General features: G+C 41.3%; 2 protein-coding genes and 1 non-coding gene across 3 annotated transcripts in view; 1 reads left to right on the plus strand and 2 right to left on the minus strand.

Annotated features, from left to right (window-relative positions):
- Positions 1-12086, minus strand: part of LOC111494498 (protein REDUCED WALL ACETYLATION 2-like) — a 36696-nt gene extending 24610 nt beyond the window's left edge. The window contains exons 1-7 of the mRNA XM_023144439.1: positions 11971-12086; positions 11730-11879; positions 11376-11631; positions 11177-11298; positions 11014-11100; positions 10837-10925; positions 10697-10724 (exon numbers count right to left, since the gene is read on the minus strand). Of these exons, the coding sequence (XP_023000207.1) occupies positions 10697-10724; positions 10837-10925; positions 11014-11100; positions 11177-11298; positions 11376-11631; positions 11730-11798 (651 nt within the window). The 5' untranslated portion in view covers positions 11799-11879; positions 11971-12086. The remainder of the gene's footprint in view (positions 1-10696; positions 10725-10836; positions 10926-11013; positions 11101-11176; positions 11299-11375; positions 11632-11729; positions 11880-11970) is intronic.
- Positions 675-747, minus strand: TRNAM-CAU. Its single transcript has one exon. It is a non-coding gene; the product is annotated as a tRNA-Met (tRNA).
- A 3727-nt stretch (positions 12087-15813) lies between the features above and the next one.
- Positions 15814-17082, plus strand: LOC111494455 (probable WRKY transcription factor 48). The gene is made up of 2 exons (XM_023144402.1): positions 15814-16252; positions 16415-17082. The coding sequence occupies exons 1-2, from the start codon at positions 16023-16025 to the stop codon at positions 16971-16973; spliced, it is 789 nt and encodes a 262-aa protein (XP_023000170.1). The 5' UTR covers positions 15814-16022; the 3' UTR covers positions 16974-17082.
- The last annotated feature ends 141 nt before the right edge of the window (positions 17083-17223 follow it).

Genomic DNA, 17223 nt, shown 5'->3' on the forward strand with positions numbered 1-17223 from the left:
TATCTCGACAAAATCCCCTTAAAGTCTCCTCGACTATTCTGAAATCAAAAAAAGCTACCCAACGACCTCTCATGGATTGAGTTACATAGTGCCACCCAGGTTTGGAACCCACTTTTGAGAAGTGAATGTGCACGCATGCATCATAACCTAATTGGTCGGAGGTCCAAGGGGTCCATAGAAGAAAAATCAGATATTCTTTTGCCTTTGTAAGAGAGAAAGAGTCGAAACAAAGGGTACGCTCTAACGAAGATTTGTTCGGGGCTGTTCACTTTCATTTGGTCGCCTGGTATCTTGAATGAAACCTCTTTGCTTACGAGGGCAGGAGTGGAAACGTCTGAGAGAGCGCTTGGCGAAAGAATCGTGTGGCGCGGTGAAAGGTTGAACGTTGGGGTTTCCGGCCCCCCTCCCCTGGTCTTCACCTAATTGTCGAAGAGGTGAGTTGAGTATCCACTCTCTCGTGCCTTTGCTTGTTCCTGTTCGTCTATTCGGGACGGGGCAGCCCACATACATGAAGAGAAGAAGAGAGGGGGGTGGTTCCTTGATATTAAGGCGTCAAGGCGGTCGAAGAAAAGAAGGCCACAAGTGGAAGCAACCGATGCTTTGGTCATTCACCTTCCTTGCTGCCAGTCTGTGCTTGCTCTCATGCTGGCAAAAGCTGGGGTTTCGGCCGGTTTTACCTACTATTGGATTTGAACCAATGACTCTCGCCGTATGAAAGCGATACTCTAACCGCTGAGTCAAGTAGGTCAAGCTGAGTAAAGTCAGAGAAAATAGACCCCTATAAGATAAGAGAAAGCCGCGCAACCAGAGTTCCCTTTACTATACTATACCCAGAGTTCCCCTTACTATACAAGGCCTTCTTGGAGACTGAGCGCTAAGAAAGAGAAAGAAAGCATTATCACTATACCGAAATTCAGCTGCGGCTAGCACGCTAAGATCAACCACTTGGAGAACGTGGAGCCTTTCTTTCTCGGTCGTCTGTCTTTCTCGTTGTGGATTCCAATTCATGCGGTCGTTCTCCGCTGCATTCGTCTTTTCACTCCCCACTCTCCACCATAACAAAATGTTTCCACTATATCTCAGGAGTCGTCAAAGGAAGGCGGGTCCAAGTAGGCAAAAATGAACTAATTGGGCATACTACAATGGATCAGTTCATTCAACAAGATCCGTTCGGATCGGACCAGGATGAATTGGATTGGTCTGACCTCTCGCTCGGATGTCAGACTCTCCCGCCGCCGACAGATGTCCCATGCCACCTTTCGTGAACAGCTCCGAAAATGAATGAATTGTGATATAGCGCCGAATAAGCCACAGCTCTATTCCCGACTCGAAATCTATCAAGGACTTGTTGGGAGAGAAAAGAGGGAGCCCTATACCATACATCCTGCTGCCTCGGGACGACTGCACGTTACATCATAGCAGCACGACAAAATGAAGGCGGAAACAAAGGCCCCTGACTCGAGAACAAAGCAAGGGATTGAGCAGCGCGAAAGCCACGAGAATACACCTGACTCTTTCATTTGCATTTCCAAATCTCAAGTCAAGGCGTTAGCGCTTTAGAAAGATTGCAGGGCGTTGAGGCTTGACTAAGAATCTCGAAAGGGCTTTTGAAGCTTACTCTGCTACAGCGGACCGTTAGGTTAGCAGGGTGCCCCGGTTTGGGGGCTTGAAGGACTTAGCGCCATGACAAGGGGTATCAGAGCCAAAGGTTCGGCCAAGCCATGGCTAGTGGGAAAAAAACCGTAGGCTAGTGTCCTCGAAGAGGCTGGGAGCAGACTCGTAATCGTGTGGACGCCTTGTTACACAACAAACAGAAGGGACAGATTTCGAGCGAGCGGGTTGCTTCTCCGGAGAAAGATGCGCTGGTTAGGCGGACCAAAAGACGTAAAGAAGGCGGAGCGTGAAGTGCAATTAGATCCATTTTGAGGACGAGTTTCAGGAAGAATGGAGGGGGAGGGTTCCGGTTGTGGTCCGACATGTTGATGAGCCTCAAGCAAACAGGCTACAACCTACGCCAAAATGGCCAAGACTGAGGGGAGGGGCAGAACAGGCAGCTAGCCTACTAGATTGAATGAAAGTACTTAGCCAGGGGGAGTCGAGACCAGGCAAAGAAAGAAAGGGCAAGGGCCTAAAGTCTCGAAAAGGCAAGGACTCCAAGAAGAAGCCAAGCCTGAGGCCAAGAAAAGCGAGCTCAAGATCAGGAGCCAAAGAAGCGGACCGAGAAGAAAGAAGGAAGGCAACCAGAATGCATCAACAAAACTGCCCTTCCATATGGATCGTCGTGGCATGAACTTTCACTTTGTCAAGAAATTCCGGGACTTCCTATTGATCTTGATTAGTTCCAGCTTGTTGAGAGTTCTCTTTTCTTTCTAGACCGGACCCTTTTTTAGACCGTCTCCTGAAACACCTGCTTATCCCGCATGTGCTTTCGGAGCCCCCCACTCATTCAATGACTTGCTTGTGATTGCAGCCATTCCCCGAAAAGGGAGAGAGGAGGGAATCGTCTGCTCCCGTTTATGTGACGAACCGAAGAACCATCGTTAGGTCCCGAATTCTGCGAACCACCGGATCCAGACCAAGATCTGATCTCCATTACGTGGTACGATATATCTATCGATCCGAAGAACTTTCAGTTGTAAGTCATCTTACAGTCTCTAGAATGTTTCATTTGAGTAGTTAAGGAGGATCAGTCTAATGACTCTTGTCTTGCTTTCGTCTTGACTTCCTTAAACCTGACTGACTCAAAAGAAGAAGAAATTGATGATGCTTGCTTGTGGGAGTCTCTTTCTTTTTTGATGTGCTGTCACGCTCCCTTCCCGTCTATGGCCGAAAGGGCAAGTCCTTGACTCTATTCCCGATCGGTCGGGCAAGCGGCTTGGCTTGAAAAGTCAACTCCAACAATTTCTTTGTTCTCAACACTTGATGTTAATTAATCAAAGATCTTTTGCAAGAGGGTTGGCTAGAGGTAGTTAGCCGTTACGCTACGGGATTAATCCTATCCCTAGCCCACTGTCTTCAGGTAAATTCGATCGATCAGATGCAGAAACCAAGGCAAGGTCGGATGGTTGTCCCTGATTCTCAACAGAATCCGATAGACAAGAAAGAATCGAAGTCCCATTGTCTTATTAATTTCATTGGATGCCTTTCTCCCCTACCCCAATCCCTAGCTAGCTGCAATCCAAACCTCACCTATTTGGGGATCTTCTCCTCCTACTCTTTCAGTCCAAGGAAGACATCTAATATTAAAGAGAAAGAGGAATCTGCTCCAAGCCCTAAAACAAAATGGAAAGAGTTCCTTAAATTGGATTAATCTCGTCCAACTGGAAATGATAACAGAATGCATAGGTCATTAGAAGGAGTTCCAATAAGCAGATAAACATTAGAAGGAGTTCCAATAAGCGGATAAATAGAGTATACCACCTTACTCCTCTATGAATGAGGGAGAAAGCAAATGGAAGAACCCGCGGATATGAGAAAAACTCAATCAAATTCATTGTTAGCCAAGGCGTGGTAAAGACAAGATAGACTTTGACCAGACGTGCTCGGAATCTGTTTCGATCTGGGTAAAGCTGCTGGGTGGGATTACCTCACTCATTCCCTTCTGTAGGTCTGTTTGCTCCGGAACCGATATGACCTGACCTGAACTTTACAGTAAAGAAAAGAAAGAAAAGAGAATTGAAAGACGAAAGCAAGACAACAAGACAAGATGAATTAGACTGATCCTGTAAAGACCATGAATTCTCAAATTCTATCTTCTGTCTATTTTTAGGGAGATTTTTGAGGTCAAAGAGTTCTTTCGGCCCTTGTTCAAGACTGAAGGGAGACTCAAGCAAGACAAGATTCATTCTCCTTTACTGTGTTTGAATCAATAGGGGAAGGTTCTTCTCATCCAGCCAGCCAGCCGGCCGAGGGGAAGGGGCGGGAGCCCGAGCAAGCCAGCCCGAAAGAAAGAAGCCGGCCCTTGTTCAAGACTGATTGAACTCTGACGGACCATTAATTATCAAATTCTATCCTCTGTCTATTTTTTGGGAGATTTTTGAGGTATTTGAGGTATTTTTGGCCATTTTCCCCTATTTTTGGGGCTAAAAGAGTCCATTTTCCCAGATTTCCCTCTTTTTCGTGTAAAGACCATTAATCAAAAAACTCTATCTTCTGTCTATTTTTTTGGATAAAATGCTATCCTCTGTCTATTTTTAGGGCCATTTTCGTCCATTTTCCCTGTATTTTCGTTCAAAATAGGCTAAATGGGACTGATTGAACTCTTTTTCCTGTAAAGACCATTAATTCATTTTTTCTATCTTCTGTCTATTTTTTTGGATAAAATCGATGCTTTACCCTATTTTTTTGGCTATTTTGGGCTATAGGTAATTAACTATTAAGTCAAGACTCAACTCAAGATTCGTCAGAGTGAACTCCGGAACCTTTCGAAAAGAGAGAGATGAATGAGACTGAACCTATCCTCTTCTCCTCTCACTACTTACTCATTCAGCTTTTCATTACCTTGCCTTCTTTCACTCCTGAACCTCGGGCGCCTGAACTATACTATTCTTTCACTTGGTAAAGCATATGAAATTCATTCGTTCTCTTCTTTTGTTCGTTATTCTTGAACGGATCTTTCTCCTCGAGCTCGAGCTACTTACTCATGAACCTCGTAAACTATCACTCTTTGACTCTCTCTCCTTCTTGAACCTATTTATTCTGGAACTGATCTTGATCCTTTCTTTCTTTTACTCGACTGTAAGAAACAAGCAAGAATTCTCCTATTTATTCAAACACTCGGGAAAGCTGCTAATGTACTCTCCCTGAACCTATTGATTCTTGAACTCGGTAAACTGGATGGAGGATGATTCAAACACTCAAAGACTCTCCCTGAACTGTCAAAGATCAATACGAAAGATGAATGAGACAGATTGAACTCTTTGACGATATTCCCTATTTTTGAGGTCATTGAACGAGGGAGGGTTGAACTAAACTGGGTAAGTAAGCTGGCTGAGAATCAGGTCAAGCTCCTTTGACTCTATTATTCCCTGACCTTTCAGTTCGAGTTCGTTATTCGAAGAAGGGAAAGCCGAAAGAAGAATGAGAGTTTACAGGAAGGAAAGACGAAACCAACTATCAGGGAGAGGAAATCAAAGACAAAGACTCCTTCTCCTGTAAAGACCATTTATGATTTAGTTGATGCTCCATATAACTGTCAAGTTTCGTCAGAGCTTTTTCACTAACAGCTGCTGCTGAAATAAATTCAATTTACGTTTTCCCGGGATTTTGGGCTATTTTTGGCTAGAGGTAATTAATTAATAAGGAAAGAGACCGAAAACCTGAACCGGAACCGATATTACCTGACCTACACCTATACCTGACCTACACCTATTTCTTCTTTCACCTATTCCGTAAACTCCTTCTGACCGAACCAGATTGAACGAGGTAAACTCAATCACTTGAAGAACTGTAAACAAAGCCGAAACAAGAATGAGACGAAACCTTAAACCTTTGACTGATTGAACTGTATGTAAGAAAAGAAGAAGAAAGATGAATGAGACTGAAGAAGGAAAGACGAAAGATTAATGATCGTTTCTTTACAGTGAAATCCGGGAAGGAAAGACGAAACATGAATGAAATCCGGAACCAGATTGAACGAGTTTACAGTGAAAGAATAAAGGGAGACGAAAGAAAGACAAAGACTCCTACTTCGTTCACTCTTTTTCGTGTAAGGACCATTTATTAGAAAATCGATGCTTTCCCCTATTTTTTGGGCTATTTTAGACTGAGGTAATGTGAAATTAAAGGCAAGAGAGAGACTGAGACTGAACTCCTGAACCGGATTGAATGAATTTACGAGATTGTAAACACGAAAGATTCATTCTTTCTCTTCTCCTTTGACTATTTATTCTTGAACTGTAAAAGATCAATACAATACTCCTTCTTATTCATTCTTGATCTTCTCCTTCACCTTCTTTCACTCCTGAACCTCTGCAACTCTGTCTCATTCATTGCTTCGCTCCTTCGTCTCCTGATACCATTCTGTCACCTTACCTTAATCAATCCATTCTTTTGTTGCAGTTGATGGAGAAGCTGCATTCATTGTTGGAACTGGGTTGGAACGCCACGTGGCTCGAGATTCTGGGGTTGCCCAACTAGTTTTGATGAAATACAAGATGCTCCGGTTTCAGGGAATCCCTAAAAAGCCCAGGTCGGTCAAGACTAGACTAAGAGTAGGTGTGGTTGCAACCAATCCAATAGTGCTTCTTACAGAGAAGTGTTTCAAGTCATTCGATTAAGGGCACTAGCTACCCTTTCTTTGTCTGGATTTGTAACGGGAGGCAGGAAACTCCGTCTATACCACAGCTTGAGACGAGACCCGGGAGGCAGCGAGCGTAGTTTACGGAGCGGGAGTCATAGTTCCAATAGCGAAGGAATTAGAATGGCGGCCGCAAAGGATACGGAGCGTTTAGGCTAATGGTACTACTAGTCAACTACACACTCGCAGACTCTTTCTGCGCTGACTGAACTTGCTTCGTAGACAAGGCTCGTTCCTTCGCATGCTTCGGGCGAAGCCGGGGTCGGATTCCCTCTCCTTTCTTTACAGTCTCGCATATTCTCGGATTCCCTCTTCTTTATACTGTCGCCCAGGTAGGGAAAACTCTTAGATTCTCGACGTTTTATAGAGTTTTGATTCAAATCCCGACTCAACCCCTCACCCTGCCTGTACCACAACCACTCATTATCCCTTACCAACTACCTTCTGTCTACAATCTGGATAAAGTCCCTTGCAATTAAGAAAAAGGATACGGAGAAGAGAGAAAGGAAAAGGGAAGGACAAAACGGATGCTTTTCTCAAGGCAATCGGAATAGAATGTGGCCGAACAGCTTAGCAAAGTCCCTGCCCATCTGGAGGTGCACCCCTTTCCATTTAGAAGGATATCAAAAGGGGTAAAGAGACAAGAAAATGGAGAACTCCCAAATCAAAGTCATTGGATTTGTTCGTACCATTCTGTCATCGATCACTGCTGGGTCGGTTGGTGAGTCACCCCCCAAAAAGCATCGATCAAGGTCAAGCATATATGGTTTATGAAATGATCAGCGGTCTCATTTATGTTATGCCCTGCATCGTGTTCGTCTGTCTTTATTGAGCTTTCTTCACTTCAGCGCCATGCGCTTTGCTTCGCTTTCTATTTATAGAAGAGAGAGACCATTGTCTTGAGAGTGAAAAGCAAGCGATAGAAAGTCTCGTCCCTCGCGCGTTCGCGCGAACTACTATCAAATGGTGATCTAATGATCTCATTAGTGAAAGAAGGACCAACGACGATCCTATCCTAAAGGAGAAGGAGGAGTAGGAGAAGTCTTCTTTGAAGATCTAGTAAGAAATCGGACAATTATGCCATTCGGAATCCGTCTTCTACAGAGGGAAAGCCTGTTACGAGTAAGTGGAGAGGAAAGATCTCCAGAGATTCTGATCTCATTCCATTCCAGTGGCTCGACCAGTAACCAATGGCGCAAACTCAAAAATCCCTGGTTTCCCGGTAGAACCCCATTTCGACCAAGTTGTTGCGAAACCGGCAAAAATCAGCGGTTTTACGCACAGCTTGCTCATAGTGCAGGTCCCACTTGTATATTGTATTTGGCCGAAGAAGCATCGGACAGGTTGGAGTTATTACCTTCTTGGGACTCTATAGACCAAGATCTGCTTTCATTATATGGGCAATACCGATCGACTTTAGTAGATCATATGGATGTAGAAAAAGCTTCGGATTTGAATGAATTGGAAACATCTCTTTTCCATTTCTATTTACCCAGTTCATATCTTTCTTTCGTGTATTCCCGGGAGGAATTCTATCTCGGGATACCACCTAAATAACAGCAGAGGGTCAAATAGGTCGGGAAGAAAGAGTCTGAGGTCGGGTCGGACGACATACATCTTGGTTGGTTTCACCACCACTAGAGATTGGACATATATTCAATCTTTATTCGGTGGGAAAGAGATTATTATTTCATTTCAATAGCTGCAAGACCAAAACAGGGTGCAAAAAAGCGAAAGCCCAGATTTGCACTTCCTCCCAGATACACAGCTTACATACCCCGCTCAACATTCTTGTAAAACAATCGAATCTAGGGTCCGGAGGCAAATTAGCCATTCAATCTTGTAAACTAATCGAGACCGCAATTGGAAAAAGAGAGACGAACGGGGAGGAATAACCAATCGATGAAGGAACATGAAACCATTCTGTTTCAATAGAGGTACGAGAAAGGGTTGGGGGCAATGAAGTAGGTGAAGTGGTTGGATTTTGCGAGCTGTTCCAACCACGGCTGGATGTGATTCCAAGAGCCGAACGAGAATGAATACCACACATCAGAGTCAAGACCAGGCTCCCTAATAGAATGTTTAACCGATCCATTCCGGATCGACCGAATTGGTACGGAAGTTTGAACATGGGAAAACCAGAGAAAACACAACTGATTTGAATAACCCGGTGACCTACCAATTGTAGAAGTAGGATCTTTGGCAAGCAATAAGCACTTAAATAATACAATTCGAGTGTACCATCTTCTTTCTCATTTCGAGGAAAGGGTGCGGGAGGAAAAGGAAACAACGGAGGGATCCGAATCGGACCTAAATGGGAATGGCATGAAAAGTCTTTTTCAAAACCTAGCATTAAGGGCGTTACGACGATATACGAGAGGAATGGAGAAAAACTCATGATTGGTGTGGAGGGGAAGTTCCGTTTATGATATAGTGCAAGAAAGAGTCGTCTCATTTCCTGACTTCTTCGTTCTTTCAAATTCATTCACTTCAAGGCTGGTTCTGAACGCCGCGTAACATCATCTTCAACCAACCTCCACCGCCTTGTCTTATCCCGCCCTTTCGGTGCGTCCACTAAAGAATTGATTCTACACTAAATAGCTGCAACTATACGCTTACTAAAAGACTGACTTAGGTTAGCAGCGTGAAACTAAGAAAGAGAGATGTGCCTAAAGCGGCATGCAAGCAAACAGTGCACGCTAAGAGAAAAGGGGAGAGATGTTCGAAATTACTATCACAATCAAGCCGCCCCCCTACCCTATCTCTCAAACTCTAAAAGGGCCCGTCACTTCGTTCGTACCTTCTTGGCTTAGGCTTCCAACTGAACTGACTTTATGGCCTTGCGCCGCTAGCAAAAGCTAAGCACTTGAAAAGCGCGCTAAGAAAGGTTGCTTCTTTCTGTCGGCCTTTCTGTGCAAGAGTCCACCAGTAGCATAGGAGAGGGTTACTGTAGAAGAGTCTTCCCGTTTTTACGTAAGCTTTTTATTACCAGTCAAGTAGTACAACAGCAGTATCTCATCTTATAGCGCGGCGGGTCGCCTTTTGAATGAAATAGAAGAAACTCTTATCGAGATAAAAACGAGAGAGTTGGAGTAGGTGAGTTAGTCCTCACTGACCTGAGCGATTTCGATCACCTAGCAGGCCTTTGATTTGGTAGGTAACATCGCCAAAGCGTATCATTAGATTTGACTACGAAGGAAGGCACTCGAAGTGAGAGGGCACCGTCTTGTGCAACGAGAATTGGCCCTCTATCATCGGGCGAGGAAAGAGACCCCTTCCTTTTTGGGGGATCAAGTTCCCGGCCCGAGACGCGTTCGTTGACAAAACCGCCGTAGGAATGGAGACCTTTCCCTCGAGCGGAGGCGAACTGATCAACAAGAAAGAGGCCCTACTCACTGCAAACGAATACACCACAAGATCGAAACTCATGCCTCTCTCGCATCAAGCGACCCCCACCACGTAGTAGTGATTATATCAATCATGTACGAGGGCCCTCCATTCTGATTGGTATATCATGAAAAAATCAAGCCATTTGCACCAGGCGCACTGCGCTTTCCCTTGCCCAGATGTTCTTCTCAGTCTTGGAAAGGTGACCCGCCGAAGACAGGAGCCCTTTAACATGTTTACGAAGACCTCTTAGAGAAAGGGGGTTCGATCAGTAGAGGGGACTACTTTGCCTCCCCGGAAGAAAAAGAGCCCCGCTGGACGACTGATCCCGTTGATCATATAACTGGGAGGGAACGTGTCACATTAGAGGTGAACGATCAAAGATGTCCTCTAATTACCACGATGAGGCTGGTCCCCCTTTGATTTTAGTAGACTAAGCTATTCATATGAATGAAGAAATGAATGCCGGGCTCTTTCTTTCACTGCTAACCCCAATCAGTTTCAACATGCTGATACTTGCCCTTTCGTCGAGCCCCGAGCTTGTGGTCCTCCTTTTAGTGTGGGTTCCATTGGATGAATCTGTCAAGTCAAGGTCAACGTACGTAGCAGCAAGGATGGTGCATCGCCTATTTCTCGTTCTCGCTCGGGAGCCAAAACGAAAACGCCGGCTACCTACTGTACTGGACCTTCGACCAGGTATTCTACCCTTCTCGAATCGGAACCAACCACCCCACTCTAATAATAGGAGAAAGGAAAACGCTCGAACAGTTGAGCGGCCAGCAACTTCCGTACACAGAGATAGATTCATTCTTCGTACCTGGTCCAACTTCACAAGCCTTCGCGGGTTGGGCAGAAGTCTTCTTTGGTAAGACGGAATTTGACAAAGAAAAGAGAGTGCTCGACCGGAACAACGGCCAACAAAGACCCTAATTACATATAGCTCCTCCCCTTGGCTAAGGAAGTTCTTTAGGAACCTCCCCTTGGCTAAGAGAGTGCTCGACGGGTACTCTGGGTAACATTTCGTATACATATATAGGCCCTGCGCCACATGAACAAGACAATAATAAATAATAATTAACACAGTTAATAAATAATAATTAACACAGTTTTTGTACTTCAGGCTCCAATATATAAAGAAAAGGTTCACATACGTAATGGGAATCCAGGAAGTGTAAGGATGGTATTTGTTGTAAGTAATACTGTCCAATTTGAATATGTACTCATACCACAGATATGCAGCCTGAAAGGTCAAATAACTCTGCTTCAACAAGAGGAGGACAACACCAAGAAACGAATACGCTAATTATCCAACTAAAAAAACATTCTACCATTGAGGATGTCACAACAATTGTCGTTTTGATCAATATCCTGCGCTTCAGTTTGGCTTCGTCTAACTTTTCAATCCATTCCTCAGCCTATCAAAATCATCCTTTTCATTATAAAGAATTTCTTATAGGGAAAATCCAGTTATGATAGCGATTGCAAACTTACAGTTGGATAATAGAAAGCATACAGCATGCCTAATATCCAAATATAGCGATCAAGCCCTGTGCGGAAGTGCCACTCATACAGAGGAGGCAACTGTTCTGCCAATCGATTTGGATCCTTATATCCTGCAATAATTTGAATCTTTAGGTTGGTTGCCAAAACTCCTCTGTCCTCCCAAAGATAAAATGGATCCAGAGGGTACCTAAAATGAAGGTAAATGGTTCCCAAAGCACATCAAACACTCCGGGTATTTCCCATACTATGATAACGATCAAGAAGCAAGCCAAGAATTTCACAGCAATGACGGATCTAATCTCATTGTACTTTTTCAGAATACCAACAAAGCCGTACACCGTAAGAGAGAAAAAAGTGTGCAAGGGGCAGATATAGTATAGCATGTAACTGTTGTCAAGGACAATGCAGCAACCAAACACCAAGAAATTAAGCCGCCACATCATCTGCTCAGCACAAAATGTAAAAAGTGGCACACATAATAACTCCTCTCTTGAAACATAAAAGCAAGATATTGAAGAATCATAGGAGGGCAGGCGTATACCTGAGCAAATCTGGAAAAGCTAAAGTCTTTGCGAACATAGTAATACGAAAAATTCCCAAATCCAGTCATCCACACATATGCAGCAACACATACACGACCAACATTGTAAATTTCTCTTGCAGCGAACTAATGGTACATCAAAAAAATCGCCTATACAAGAACAAAGAAAAACTGTAACTATTCTTAAAAGCTTTCAACCCATTTAAAAAACGATGATAATTATGTGAAGGAGTGAACTTACCTGCATCCATCCTTTCCACTCCTCAGTTTGATGCCTATTCAAGAACAGTATGGGTTTCACTGAAAATGGCGATTTATCGAGATGTATCTTGAATGAAGTTATAGCTGACACCATGATGAGATGGAATAAAAGGAAGAAGAAAAGATCTCGATTGTAACTCTGCAAAAATTGACCATGTAAACAAATATGTTCAGTACAAACATGTCTCGCCATAAAAACAAGTTAAATTACTGAATGATCTAAGACACCTTCTTTGAGGATTCAAATATATCGGTACGGTCACAAATGTAGAAATATGCTAAAAGAAAACCAAATTCACATCTGTAAGAAAGAAAGAAAGAAAGAAAGAAAGAAAGAGAGAGTTATATTCATAAACAAGAGATCAAATTCATCATGCACATAAATATTTAGCTTAAATTGTATGCAATCGTTTACGTACGCTGCTCTGAGTAGCATTCGATTTTCTATCAAGAATGACTCTTCCAGCATAATGAACCTAGCAGGCAATAAACAAAATTAGTAAACCTAAAGCATCAGCAGTTGACATTGGAAGAAAAATCCATGGTTTCTTTGATAAACCTGAGAAGATTAGAGAAAGAAGGTGGAATTTGAGCTCCATAAGGACTAGGCTTGATAGCTCCACCATCTAATAAAACAGCTCTATCATCTTCCTTTACACTAAGACTTTCCACCTCAGCCAAGCCAACATCAGAGTCTCTTCTAAAAATGTATCCAGCTTCAGTATGCAAGATTTTTAAGAATGAGAAACTTTTCAGCTAAGATCAACTTACACTTTGGAAGAGATCGACTTCTTTTTAAATACTAAGTACTCTGAATAAATCCAGGCTACGAATGTGGTTATAAATCCGATTAGAAACGAACCCTGTGGCAATCAAGCGACAAAAGGAACATAAATTCGTGACCTAATAATGGAGCATGCGAACGAAATCATATGAAAAACCACAATGTTAAAGAAGTTCACAACAGAATTAGCTTCTTTCACTGATAATCAAACGAATTGAAATAGTTCGAAAGTGATCGGAGTACAAACCTGACCGTGCGTCACAGGACCTAATAAGATCATTGCTACGAATTACCGACAAAATTCGAAATGGAAGAAGTCGATCAGAAGTGAAATTTACAATACAACAAGAAGGATTGCCAACGGTTTGGCACCTGCAAGAACAATCGGAGGAAAATGGAATAGAAAGATAAAAACGTAAGAAGATGAGTGAAGAGAAGTGCTCCATTGGAAGCATATGTAGGCAAGAGAGTTAGAGATGAATCAAAGAAAGAAAGAGGAACGCTCGAAACAATAAATGTAATGCTCTAGCAGTTCTTCAGCTTCAACTCCCCAACAATGTGCCGTTTTTTCAACAATGTTGCTTCAGACGACGCCGCCGGAGTTTCTTCCGACTACCCGGAGGTGGTGGCCGAAGCGGTTAGTCATTCCCGGTTTTCTTTAGTTCTCTACGGTTCCACTGCTGCGGAGTTCTGAAAATAAATAAATAAAGAAATAATAATGAATGTAAATGAGTTTAAAACTTTGAAGTGACCAAAACGAACTAATAACTTTGTAAAGCATTTATGTCTTTTGTGTTAGTTAAATTATAGGTTTCATAATTAAAAAAAGAAAAAAGATCAGTTAACTTATAGTTTGGGAAGAATGAATATATGTTCTAAAGTAATGATATTATAAAATGAGGTTTTATTAAAAAAAATCAATTGCAATTAAAATAAAAGGAGAAAACTAATTATAATGTCCACAAAGTATTTGAAATATGTTAGGTAATAATTTGGTAACTATCCTGTTTTAAAAAGAAATATTAAATGGTCTCATTACAAGCACGTGGTTAAAACAATCATGCTAATGAAGAAAATGTGCATGATTATTTTTTAACACAAAAAGCTTTTGAAAAGAAATCTTTCAAATCATATCTTATTGATGCAAAGATAACCGCTCAAGCCCGTCGTCCACCGCTAGCAAAAAAAAAAAAAAAAAATGCATCTACTAAGAAAATGTTTCTACTCCCTTATGAAAAAAAATGTTTCGTTCCTTTCTCCACTTAATTTGGGATCTCACAGCCATCTCGTTGGTGACCTAACGTTCTCGTTGACTCTAATATCATTTGTAACAATCCAATGTCATTTGGCCCGTTACGCATTGTAGCTAATCTCATGATTTTAAATTGCATACGGTAGAAAGAGGTTTTTAGACCCTTATAAAAATGTTTCATTCTCATCTACCTTCTAAATTCTATTTAAGTTATAAGTCAATTGCCAATCTCTAACCAAAACACCCTAATTAGCCTTAGAAATTGTACCAAAAGAAGACTATACCAAAACACTAAGCTAAGTGAAACAAATTAGTGGACGAGTCGAACCAAACGGAATTGCTAAATAAGATTTGCATAATTTTTTTTCCATATGAGATTGCTAGCTTAAGTGCAACCAAATTGAATGAGCTTTCGCTCTTGTGTGCATATCTTCTTTGATGGCATTTGATAAAAGATGGTGGTGATCGCTTTCCACGAGTAACTATATATAACAGTGATAGAAGGAACATATCAATTAGAGAGAGAGGAACGAAACTAATCTCTACTTAGCCGAAGTATTTTAAAATCATGAGACCGAGAGAAACCAACCAAATGAAATCGAACCCATCTCAAAATCTTATCCAAAAACCAAATGGGAAGCCAAAAGAAGGATCCTTTGGATGCCTAGTGGGTGTGTCAAAGGTTTTAGGAACCGACCTATTGGAGCATCGCTTGTACAAGCGTGGTCCCCATTTCTTTAATGTCTATTTCAAACAACTCTTTCATTTTATTTTTACATTTAAATATTTGGTAAGGTCTAGGAAGTAGGATGTATTTTTGGCACAATTAAACATATATTAAATGAACCCATTATAGGCTCCCCACCTAAATAAATGCCAAAGTTATATGCACTTTGTTATTAAAAAAAATTAAATTTAAGAAAATATTTTCAACTTTGAACCCAACTATTTTATTTAAAAAATAAAAACATTATTTTCTTAAGTGAAGGGTATGGGATTTTTTTTTTTTTTTTTTTTTTTTATAAAAAAAGTATTCTCTTATATTCTTTAAACTTCAAAAAAGCATGAAATAGTTCACTCACACCAATTTTAGTAGTGGGAAAAATAATTAAAATAACTTTTTAAATACGTCAGAAAAAGATTTTAAAAAAAAAAGTGATGGGAGAGAAAGGGAATGGAATAATAAAAGTATAAATAAATAAATAAATAAATAAACATATTAAAATATTAATAACCTAAGTACTAAAATCTTAAACCGAATCATTTTCTTTTGGGAAAGTGTAACGCTTTTTATACACTTTTATTGGTCAAAGGATAAATAAAAAAGGATTGAAGGTTGATTGGGCATATATATATATGTATAGGAGAGATAAGTAGGAAGATATTTTTATTTATTTAAAACAAAATAAATACTTATAATTAATACCAAGTTTATCACAATTTTCATGAATTTTGAAACCTCCCGTCCCGGTAAACGGTGAAAGGCATGCATTTAAAACATTTTTTTATTTATAAAAGAGAAATAGAACTATTAATCCCTCCCAATACATGGTTGAATTCAATCTGCATATCATTTGAAAGCATCCACACACATAAAAATGAAAAGTGATTCGTTCAACGTCTTGTAATACAGCTTATATATATTTATGCTATAGTTTCAGATCTTGTAATAGTAAAATATATTGAAGCAAACCATATTCCTTTCTCTTTTGTATTAAACCATATACTAAGTTAAATTAGTACATTTCATAACTTTAAACAATGCAAAAGGTTAGACTTGTTATAACGAAAAAGTTAGATGTGACTAGATAACGATGAGCTATTTATAAACTTAGCTACTGACTAATTGGATCGAGAATCTGCGAGATTTAGAGGCTTGGAGGGCAAGCAACATGTTGTGGATGCCGACAATGGGTGTCCCTTAGCAGCTACCCAGCTGCTTGTTTAGTTGACTCATTTGCTTCGACCAAATCACTAATGATATATATATATATATATGTATATTATGAAAGATGAGATTCCTAGTTGCATGTTGGAGTTCCCAATGGACTCGTCTTCCTTTAAGCCCTCCACCTTGTTCGACTTATTTGATCTCTTCTCTGCAGCTACCACCCCTCCGCCTCCGCCGCCCTCCTCCTCCTCCTCCTCCGACCGCCTTCTTAATATTCCTTCAACTCCTAATTCCTCCTCCGACACCGGCGACCTGGATCCTTTCAACAAACACAAGTAAGCCTTCCTAATTTTATTGGATAAAAGTTTCACCTGAATTTGTTTATAAACAAGAAATATTATCTTCATATGAAGCCTTTTGAGAAAGCTCAAAGTGGACAATAGAGTAGTAGGGTCGAGTTGTTAATTTTTGTTGATTTTGTGATATTTGGTGGTTAGGTTGAAGCCCAAAAACAAGAACATAAAAAGGGCTACACAACCCAGATTTGCGTTCATGACCAAGACCGAAATGGATCATCTCGACGACGGTTACAGGTGGCGGAAGTACGGTCAGAAAGCCGTTAAAAACAGCCCCTACCCAAGAAGCTATTACCGCTGCACCACCGCCGGCTGCGGCGTCAAAAAGCGAGTCGAACGATCCTCCCACGACCCTTCCGTCGTCGTCACCACTTACGAAGGTCAACACAATCATCAAAGCCCCATCTTGCCACGTGGATCCCTCTCACCATCAATTTCCACCTCCGCCGCCCTCCATCCACCGTCCCTTCTTTTCCAACACCAACAATACACCTACACCTACACTCCGCCACCGCCGCCGCCAATGGAGGTTGTCAGGTGCGGAGGATTCGAACCGATGTTCCATTGTTTCGGACAAGAACGGCGCCGTATTGGTGGATCCTCTCCTAGTTCTGCTTCCTTCAAAGACCATGGGCTTCTGCAAGATATGATCGTACCCTCCTCCTCCTCCTCCTCCTTACACATCCTCAAAGAAGAGTAAAAATAAATAATTTTTTTTCCGTCTTCTTATATTTTAAAAATTCATGAGCTTTTCTTTCATCATTCACACAATCCCCATCACTGTATAATATTATATAATTAAATTAAGTAGCTTTATTTATTTATTTAATTCTTTTACTGTGTGTGCAAATTTTCTGTGGGTTCTTCTTGTTGGTAGATAACGTTTAAAGGTGTTAATGTGTGGTTTGTTTGAGCTATGGGTTTTTAATTTTAGGGTTAGGGTTAGGGTT

The sequence above is a fragment of the Cucurbita maxima genome, unplaced genomic scaffold (assembly GCF_002738345.1).
Source record: "Cucurbita maxima cultivar Rimu unplaced genomic scaffold, Cmax_1.0 Cma_Scf00020, whole genome shotgun sequence".
NCBI lineage: Eukaryota > Viridiplantae > Streptophyta > Magnoliopsida > Cucurbitales > Cucurbitaceae > Cucurbita > Cucurbita maxima.